The sequence below is a fragment of the Copadichromis virginalis genome, linkage group LG5 (genome assembly GCF_057382275.1).
Source record: "Copadichromis virginalis isolate Kocher_CV1m ecotype Utaka linkage group LG5, C_Virginalis_male_GT1.1, whole genome shotgun sequence".
Taxonomy (NCBI): domain Eukaryota; kingdom Metazoa; phylum Chordata; class Actinopteri; order Cichliformes; family Cichlidae; genus Copadichromis; species Copadichromis virginalis.
The window spans coordinates 12,314,710-12,325,186 of NC_140622.1; the positions used below are offsets into that span (position 1 = coordinate 12,314,710).

Here is a 10,477-nt window from a genome sequence, read left to right on the forward strand (position 1 = left end):
GGTATGGAGGGGGAGAACGCACCTCTTTACTGTATTTGTCGGAAACCAGACATCAACTGCTCCATGATGTAAGTATATATCAGTTTTATATTTGCAGTATGCGCAGTAGGGGTGGGCGCTAGCTTCAGCAATGTTATCAGAGGTTTTTTTTTTAAAATGAAGAGCTTCTATTTCGAGAAAACTACCAATAAGGATATATGCACAGATATAGAAAACAATACTGTAACATTTTATTGATGCTTGCAGTTTGGAGGCAGCAGTATTTGCAAGTGTAACTAAATTCCAGGCATTTTCCATCCTTCTTTTCCTATCAGCTTTTTTCTAGTTGTCAGTGTGAACCAAGGTGTCAGCAGCAGCATTATAGTGCAAAAGTAGTGACCCAGCATAGATCAAATGTAAGCACAAAAGTAGCCAAGGTAGTGTTTTTCCTGGAAATTTTAAGTGAAAGGATAAAGTAACTGCTTACCACTTTAGTTTAACAATGATTAATGAAATGTAACCGTGTAACTCATCAGCAGTCTGCACAGTATGGTCACATATTAAAACTGAAGAATATGTTGTACTTGTTGTAGTGTTTCATCATGGGTCCAGTTTTTACCCAGGTGCTTAAAGCCCTTCTTTACCCTCATGTAACACCAACAGTAACTTCCAACCACTATTTCCTGTTCCTGTCAGTCAAACAAACAGACGACAAACATCTTCTATAAACAGGAATAATGTCATTTTATCGGATTAGAAAACATCTAATCTAGCGTTGATATTACACTGCTGTTTAGTGTCTGGCTGATCTCAGTGTCACCAAAATATCTGCCCTACATGTCAAACAATGAGAGAACTTGAAACAGTACCATCACCTAGCAGCTTATTTTAATTAGTGCTAACGTTTTGTTTGCTGGCTAACATTGCTATTATTATAGTCACAGTTAATTGACTTTGAATAGCTTTATTTCAAAAGTAATTTTACAATTTCACAGCCATTTAGCTGTGTTAACTGTACATGCTGTAGGTCATAAGGCGTGCATGGATCATTTTTATAATCAGCCTCTTATCTTTTGTCCACCACAGGCTTTGCCATGATAAATTGGTCAGTTGACAACCAGGAGCCGTACACCTTAACCTCAGAGGCCAGGACATCCAGGGGCAGTGTGAACACGTACTTGTTTAAATGGGACGCAAGACGGACTATAGAGGGCCACCCGCTTGCCAGACAACCAAGTGCTGTCCCTGTCCACGGCCAGTGTGAGAAGGACTCTCACTAAAGTCAACCCACACAAAGCTGCTGGACCAGACAATATACCTGGACGCGTGCTCGGAGCCCGTGCTGACCAGCTGACTGATGTCCTAGCGGGCATCTTTAACATCTCCCTGAGTCAAGCTGTTGTGCCACAGTGCTTTAAAACCACCACCATCATACCTGTCCCCAGACCTTCCCAAAGCCTAATTCCACAATGATTGCCTGAGCCTATTCTTGTTAAATGATGAAAAACTCAAAGGCACGTTTGGGCAGTGGATCTGTGTGAAATCAGCAGCTTGCAAAACTAAATCAAAATGTGTGCAATTGATTCTAAAAATAGAAATCACAATAAAGTTCAACATTTACTAAAACCGCCATTCAGTCATCTGAGAGTCTTTACTCATGAAATTATAACGGTTAGATGAATGTATATGCAGTGATTTACTGATCAATGATAAAAGGGGAGATTTATGCAATAACGAAGACTGTCATGAAAAGTATTTGGCATCTGATCTCCTGTAACCTGCGGAGCTAAGCTGTTTTACCAGCTCTGCTCTCTGATTTTTCTTTTTTCTTTTATGAAAAAACACAAGTTGTCAAAGTTATTTGTTTGCAAATGTATTTCAGAAATATCGACATACTTTTTTTAATCAGCAGAAACTTTATGTCAGTAGTGCAAAAACCTGCACTGATCTGACCTCATTTCTTCCTCATCCTGATTCCTGACCTGGGAAGGGAGAGAAATATTTGTTTTTGTTTGTCGTCTTGTTTTATTTAATTCCTTGTGGGATTTGGATCCAACACATAAAGTATGCATATTATGCACACACACAAACACACATGCAGCTATTACCCATTTCTTGTATTCTTGAATAAAGACATTGATTTGACACATTTAATTAGTGACCAATTGTTTTTATTGTTCAATTATTAAGAAAAAAGAAAAGGTGGGGGTGGGTGGGATGGAAAGTAAAGGGAGAGAGGAGAGAAAACCCCAACAATCCCCTCTGAGCAAGCACTAGGCGACAGTGGATAGGAAAAACTCCCTTTAAAGGAAGAAACCTATGACAGAACCAGGCTCTAGAGGGGGCAGTCAACTGTCGGGACTGGTTGGGGGGTGATTGTGAAAAGAGGGGAGGGAGATGGGAGAGGTGTTAGTAGTTAAGGGGGGGGGGATTAAGCTGGAACAGAGGTGGGAGAGGAAGAGGCGACATTGGCAGTACTGAAAGAAGGAGTGTTCCTCCTCCAGAAGAAGCAGAAGCGTTTTTTCTGTTTCTTCAGCTGCTTTTCCACGAGCACCTTTTTCTCGAGGATGAGGATTTTCAGCTCCTCGATTGTTTCGGTGTTTTGCTTCTGCAGCTTGTTGCATTTTTTCTCCACTTCTTCTATTTCAGCTTGTTTTTCTTCCAACCTTTCTTTCAGCACTTTAGATGTTGCCTCCTGTTTCTCAAACTCCTGGAGAAGAAGTTTTTCTTCTCTCTGCTTACTGACCAGCTGTTCTCTCTCTTGAAGCAGGTCTTGATATTTGTGCAGTGTCTCTTCGAACTTTACCTGCAGCATCCTGTTGTTTCCCTCCATGAGCTGGAGTTGGCACTCCATGTCTCCCTGCTTTCTGTCCAGCTGCTCTTTCTCTTGCAGGATTTCTTTATTTTGTAGCAGAGCTTCATCAAGCTTTCCTTGCAAGCTTTCATTTTGTTGCTTGATGCTCTGCAGATTGGAATCCATTTCTTTTTGTTTGATTTCTTGTTCCCTTTTCTCTTGGAGAAGCTTCTCATTTGCTTGCTCTGTGCGATCAAGCCTTTTTTTGTCAACATTGTACATTAGCTCCATGTCTCGGAGATTGGAGTGCAGCCCTCTCTTTTTCGTGCTGTCTTTCATCTTCTCCTGGAGGAGTTTTCTATTTTGTCGCAGAGCTTGATCAAGTTTTCCTTGCAAGCTTTCGTTGTGTTGCTTGATGCTCTGAAGCTTGGAATGCATTTCTTTTTCTTTTAACTCCTGTTGCCTTTTCTCTTGGAGGAGCTTCTCATTTGCTTGCTCTGTGCGATCAAGCCTTTTTTTGTCTACACTGTACATTAGCTCCATGTCTCTGAGATTGCTGTGCAGCCCTCTCTTCTTCATGCCGTCTTGTTTCTTCTCTTGGACAAGTTTTTTATTTTGTTGCAGGGCTTCATCAAGTTTTCCTTGGAGCTCCTGGTTCTTTTTGTCCATGTCATGGAGATCCTGTTGTTTCCCCTCAATAATAGCTTCCTTTTCTTGAAGCTGGAATGACAACTTTTTTAGTTGAGCGCTCTTTTGCTCATTTTCCTCCATCAAGAACTTAATCTTCTCTGCGTTTCTGAGCGCTTCATCCTCCAGTTCTTCCAAACGCTTTTCCTCTAGTTCCACTTGGTCACACCAGGGAAGAGAGGAAAGGGAAGAGTCTAGTGGCTCATCCCAAGGAAGAGCATAGGGGTCAACTTCTTGTCCCTTTGGATTTTTTTGAGACATGTTTGGTCTGGATACAGTTACAACTGCAAAGGATCCAAATATTTCAAAAGGCTTTTCTGGCGAACGGTTCAATGCTGCACACATCAAGGCTGCGAGAAACGGACTAAAAGTCGTTGCTCTTCACCCCTATTTATAGGTTTTTGGATCAAAGGAAAGAATGGTGGTAAGATTCTACGTGTGTGACGTCATAATTCTGTAAGGCAATGAGGTTGTCACGTGATATTTTTGGAGGAGGGCATTTTTCAACTTGGACAAATTATCAGTAAAGTTTCAATCTCTGTTATTTTCCCCAAAAAACGTGTTGTCGCAATCATGTTTTCTACTGTAATTGGTGCCAACAGATGGCGCAGTTTAAAGTTGGCTGTTACTCTGCCCAGGCTGCTACCATAGAAGAAGAATGTAGACCAATAGTACTTTAACGATGTCCGCTGATCGTTTCCGTGTAAATCTTAGCATTGCTTTAGCCGTCAAGCTAAAGGTTTAGCTTCATACTGCCATATTTTCAGAGTAACAAAATATTTAAACGGTCTCAGATCATGGTGAGTATTTGAAAAAATGTTTATTTAATGTGAAGCCTGTGATGTGGAAAGGTTAGCAAGCGTAATTTTGCCTATTGTGTTATACACGGGTGCTTACATCCGAGTAGTGTTGATCTTTTCTAAGGTCCATGGGTTTATCCAACGAGCAGCTAAGTCACCGTTATATCTGTAATTTTGTGTGCAACGTCTTAATGCAAAAACAAAAAAAACCCCAAATCAACGCAACGAAGCAAAGACTAAACAAAAAACAAAAAAAACCCCACAATGCGTTTTTAAGCTCTCTCTGCGTTCACTGCCTCTGCAAGTGTCAAACTTACTCGCTTTAGCTGATGCTAACCAACATTAGCGCTTACGGTTCGTATATAAACACAACTGTCAGCCCTTCACTTTTGGTGCCGACAACATTTTGAGCATTTTCTACAGTTTGTGAAATGGTCGCCATTGGCATTACATGCCAGTAGTGTTCGCTAATTGACTTTACCGGGGATTATATTTATTACAACGTTACTGCGTGGAAGTGATCATAGTGTATGCTTATGAACGTGAGTGGTAGGTGTTATTAGTGCGACTTTACCCTTAATTAGTTTTCCCACCGGAAGTAGAGTTGTTTATGCGACGTGATGGCTAGAGCAGTCCCAAACAATCGATTGCGTTTCTTAACAGACCAATTCTCTCCAAACTTTTAGGGTAAGCTAGACTCGAGATATGGTTGCAATAATACGAACAAGAGCGCAACAGCATATTGACAATGGCGAGAACTTTAATATTTACATTGTGTTAGTGCACCCATCGCTCCGCATCCTTAACGCTACATTGATGTCGAGAGTCTCTGACACAGCTGTGCTCTGCAGCACAGACACCCTGCTTATCTGTGATTCGGCCAGACTGGTGTTGAACTCCAAAGACATGCGCGGGGTTAGGTTAGTTGCTGTTGGTGTGAGTGGTTGTCTGAGTCTCTCTAATAACCCTCCAACAGACTGGCGACCTGTCCAGGGTGTACTTTTGCCCTATGACAGCTGAAATACAACCTGAATAAAATAAGTAGGAGAAAATGAATGATGTTTATGAACTGTAGTTAATGTAGTCAGACAATAAGTTACCGAGCAACAGGCCACAAGTCTTGGTGCAGAATCATACTAAGATTTAAAAAATAAAATGTTGGCACTGGTGTTTGAAACAGTATACTGTCAGTAAGACTGGAGCAACTGCACACATCTGGAAACTAATAACTAGAGTAGTTAGTAACATTTTGTTACTGCATCCATTTAGCCAGGTATAATTAGCATGTCTACATACATGTCATTTCTAATGTGGTCCTATGTGGTATGTTGTAGGACAGTGAAGTGTCTGACACTGACCATGTACCAGTGCCTGAGAACACTGGTATGGAGGGGGAGAACGCACCTCTTTACTGTATTTGTCGGAAACCAGACATCAACTGCTCCATGATGTAAGTATATATCAGTTTTATATTTGCAGTATGCGCAGTAGGGGTGGGCGCTAGCTTCAGCAATGTTATCAGAGGTTTTTTTTTTAAAATGAAGAGCTTCTATTTCGAGAAAACTACCAATAAGGATATATGCACAGATATAGAAAACAATACTGTAACATTTTATTGATGCTTGCAGTTTGGAGGAAGCAGTATTTGCAAGTGTAACTAAATTCCAGGCATTTTCCATCCTTCTTTTCCTATCAGCTTTTTTCTAGTTGTCAGTGTGAACCAAGGTGTCAGCAGCAGCATTATAGTGCAAAAGTAGTGACCCAGCATAGATCAAATGTAAGCACAAAAGTAGCCAAGGTAGTGTTTTTCCTGGAAATTTTAAGTGAAAGGATAAAGTAACTGCTTACCACTTTAGTTTAACAATGATTAATGAAATGTAACCGTGTAACTCATCAGCAGTCTGCACAGTATGGTCACATATTAAAACTGAAGAATATGTTGTACTTGTTGTAGTGTTTCATCATGGGTCCAGTTTTTACCCAGGTGCTTAAAGCCCTTCTTTACCCTCATGTAACACCAACAGTAACTTCCAACCACTATTTCCTGTTCCTGTCAGTCAAACAAACAGACGACAAACATCTTCTATAAACAGGAATAATGTCATTTTATCGGATTAGAAAACATCTAATCTAGCGTTGATATTACACTGCTGTTTAGTGTCTGGCTGATCTCAGTGTCACCAAAATATCTGCCCTACATGTCAAACAATGAGAGAACTTGAAACAGTAACATCACCTAGCAGCTTATTTTAATTAGTGCTAACGTTTTGTTTGCTGGCTAACATTGCTATTATTATAGTCACAGTTAATTGACTTTGAATAGCTTTATTTCAAAAGTAATTTTACAATTTCACAGCCATTTAGCTGTGTTAACTGTACATGCTGTAGGTCATAAGGCGTGCATGGATCATTTTTATAATCAGCCTCTTATCTTTTGTCCACCACAGGCTTTGCCATGATAAATTGGTCAGTTGACAACCAGGAGCCGTACACCTTAACCTCAGAGGCCAGGACATCCAGGGGCAGTGTGAACACGTACTTGTTTAAATGGGACGCAAGACGGACTATAGAGGGCCACCCGCTTGCCAGACAACCAAGTGCTGTCCCTGTCCACGGCCAGTGTGAGAAGGACTCTCACTAAAGTCAACCCACACAAAGCTGCTGGACCAGACAATATACCTGGACGCGTGCTCGGAGCCCGTGCTGACCAGCTGACTGATGTCCTAGCGGGCATCTTTAACATCTCCCTGAGTCAAGCTGTTGTGCCACAGTGCTTTAAAACCACCACCATCATACCTGTCCCCAGACCTTCCCAAAGCCTAATTCCACAATGATTGCCTGAGCCTATTCTTGTTAAATGATGAAAAACTCAAAGGCACGTTTGGGCAGTGGATCTGTGTGAAATCAGCAGCTTGCAAAACTAAATCAAAATGTGTGCAATTGATTCTAAAAATAGAAATCACAATAAAGTTCAACATTTACTAAAACCGCCATTCAGTCATCTGAGAGTCTTTACTCATGAAATTATAACGGTTAGATGAATGTATATGCAGTGATTTACTGATCAATGATAAAAGGGGAGATTTATGCAATAACGAAGACTGTCATGAAAAGTATTTGGCATCTGATCTCCTGTAACCTGCGGAGCTAAGCTGTTTTACCAGCTCTGCTCTCTGATTTTTCTTTTTTCTTTTATGAAAAAACACAAGTTGTCAAAGTTATTTGTTTGCAAATGTATTTCAGAAATATCGACATACTTTTTTTAATCAGCAGAAACTTTATGTCAGTAGTGCAAAAACCTGCACTGATCTGACCTCATTTCTTCCTCATCCTGATTCCTGACCTGGGAAGGGAGAGAAATATTTGTTTTTGTTTGTCTTCTTGTTTTATTTAATTCCTTGTGGGATTTGGATCCAACACATAAAGTATGCATATTATGCACACACACAAACACACATGCAGCTATTACCCATTTCTTGTATTCTTGAATAAAGACATTGATTTGACACATTTAATTAGTGACCAATTGTTTTTATTGTTCAATTATTAAGAAAAAAGAAAAGGTGGGGGTGGGTGGGTGGGTGGGATGGAAAGTAAAGGGAGAGAGGAGAGAAAACCCCAACAATCCCCTCTGAGCAAGCACTAGGCGACAGTGGATAGGAAAAACTCCCTTTAAAGGAAGAAACCTATGACAGAACCAGGCTCTAGAGGGGGCAGTCAACTGTCGGGACTGGTTGGGGGGTGATTGTGAAAAGAGGGGAGGGAGATGGGAGAGGTGTTAGTAGTTAAGGGGGGGGGGGGGGGGGATTAAGCTGGAACAGAGGTGGGAGAGGAAGAGGCGACATTGGCAGTACTGAAAGAAGGAGTGTTCCTCCTCCAGAAGAAGCAGAAGCGTTTTTTCTGTTTCTTCAGCTGCTTTTCCACGAGCACCTTTTTCTCGAGGATGAGGATTTTCAGCTCCTCGATTGTTTCGGTGTTTTGCTTCTGCAGCTTGTTGCATTTTTTCTCCACTTCTTCTATTTCAGCTTGTTTTTCTTCCAACCTTTCTTTCAGCACTTTAGATGTTGCCTCCTGTTTCTCAAACTCCTGGAGAAGAAGTTTTTCTTCTCTCTGCTTACTGACCAGCTGTTCTCTCTCTTGAAGCAGGTCTTGATATTTGTGCAGTGTCTCTTCGAACTTTACCTGCAGCATCCTGTTGTTTCCCTCCATGAGCTGGAGTTGGCACTCCATGTCTCCCTGCTTTCTGTCCAGCTGCTCTTTCTCTTGCAGGATTTCTTTATTTTGTAGCAGAGCTTCATCAAGCTTTCGTTGCAAGCTTTCATTTTGTTGCTTGATGCTCTGCAGATTGGAATCCATTTCTTTTTGTTTGATTTCTTGTTCCCTTTTCTCTTGGAGAAGCTTCTCATTTGCTTGCTCTGTGCGATCAAGCCTTTTTTTGTCAACATTGTACATTAGCTCCATGTCTCGGAGATTGGAGTGCAGCCCTCTCTTTTTCGTGCTGTCTTTCATCTTCTCCTGGAGGAGTTTTCTATTTTGCCGCAGAGCTTGATCAAGCTTTCCTTGCAAGCTTTCGTTGTGTTGCTTGATGCTCTGAAGCTTGGAATGCATTTCTTTTTCTTTTAACTCCTGTTGCCTTTTCTCTTGGAGGAGCTTCTCATTTGCTTGCTCTGTGCGATCAAGCCTTTTTTTGTCTACACTGTACATTAGCTCCATGTCTCTGAGATTGCTGTGCAGCCCTCTCTTCTTCATGCCGTCTTGTTTCTTCTCTTGGACAAGTTTTTTATTTTGTTGCAGGGCTTCATCAAGTTTTCCTTGGAGCTCCTGGTTCTTTTTGTCCATGTCATGGAGATCCTGTTGTTTCCCCTCAATAATAGCTTCCTTTTCTTGAAGCTGGAATGACAACTTTTTTAGTTGAGCGCTCTTTTGCTCATTTTCCTCCATCAAGAACTTAATCTTCTCTGCGTTTCTGAGCGCTTCATCCTCCAGTTCTTCCAAACGCTTTTCCTCTAGTTCCACTTGGTCACACCAGGGAAGAGAGGAAAGGGAAGAGTCTAGTGGCTCATCCCAAGGAAGAGCATAGGGGTCAACTTCTTGTCCCTTTGGATTTTTTTGAGACATGTTTGGTCTGGATACAGTTACAACTGCAAAGGATCCAAATATTTCAAAAGGCTTTTCTGGCGAACGGTTCAATGCTGCACACATCAAGGCTGCGAGAAACGGACTAAAAGTCGTTGCTCTTCACCCCTATTTATAGGTTTTTGGATCAAAGGAAAGAATGGTGGTAAGATTCTACGTGTGTGACGTCATAATTCTGTAAGGCAATGAGGTTGTCACGTGATATTTTTGGAGGAGGGCATTTTTCAACTTGGACAAATTATCAGTAAAGTTTCAATCTCTGTTATTTTCCCCAAAAAACGTGTTGTCGCAATCATGTTTTCTACTGTAATTGGTGCCAACAGATGGCGCAGTTTAAAGTTGGCTGTTACTCTGCCCAGGCTGCTACCATAGAAGAAGAATGTAGACCAATAGTACTTTAACGATGTCCGCTGATCGTTTCCGTGTAAATCTTAGCATTGCTTTAGCCGTCAAGCTAAAGGTTTAGCTTCATACTGCCATATTTTCAGAGTAACAAAATATTTAAACGGTCTCAGATCATGGTGAGTATTTGAAAAAATGTTTATTTAATGTGAAGCCTGTGATGTGGAAAGGTTAGCAAGCGTAATTTTGCCTATTGTGTTATACACGGGTGCTTACATCCGAGTAGTGTTGATCTTTTCTAAGGTCCATGGGTTTATCCAACGAGCAGCTAAGTCACCGTTATATCTGTAATTTTGTGTGCAACGTCTTAATGCAAAAACAAAAAAAAACCCAAATCAACGCAACGAAGCAAAGACTAAACAAAAAACAAAAAAAAAACCCCACAATGCGTTTTTAAGCTCTCTCTGCGTTCACTGCCTCTGCAAGTGTCAAACTTCCTCGCTTTAGCTGATGCTAACCAACATTAGCGCTTACGGTTCGTATATAAACACAACTGTCAGCCCTTCACTTTTGGTGCCGACAACATTTTGAGCATTTTCTACAGTTTGTGAAATGGTCGCCATTGGCATTACATGCCAGTAGTGTTCGCTAATTGACTTTACCGGGGATTATATTTATTACAACGTTACTGCGTGGGAGTGATCATAGTGTATGCTTATGAACGTGAGTGGTAGGTGTT

General features: G+C 41.1%; 2 protein-coding genes across 2 annotated transcripts; both read right to left on the reverse strand.

Moving 5' to 3' along the window:
• Nucleotides 1-2,117: 2,117 nt before the first annotated feature.
• On the reverse strand, nt 2,118-4,459 carry LOC146709013 (uncharacterized). Its single transcript, XM_085455974.1, has one exon. It carries the CDS (start codon nt 3,803-3,805, stop codon nt 2,411-2,413), a length of 1,395 nt encoding a protein of 464 aa, XP_085312100.1. The 5' UTR covers nt 3,806-4,459; the 3' UTR covers nt 2,118-2,410.
• Nucleotides 4,460-7,755: 3,296 nt separating this feature from the next.
• LOC146709014 (uncharacterized) lies at nt 7,756-10,130 on the reverse strand. The gene has a single exon (XM_085455969.1). The coding sequence runs from the start codon at nt 9,460-9,462 to the stop codon at nt 8,068-8,070; it is 1,395 nt and encodes a 464-aa protein (XP_085312095.1). The 5' UTR covers nt 9,463-10,130; the 3' UTR covers nt 7,756-8,067.
• Nucleotides 10,131-10,477: the final 347 nt, after the last annotated feature.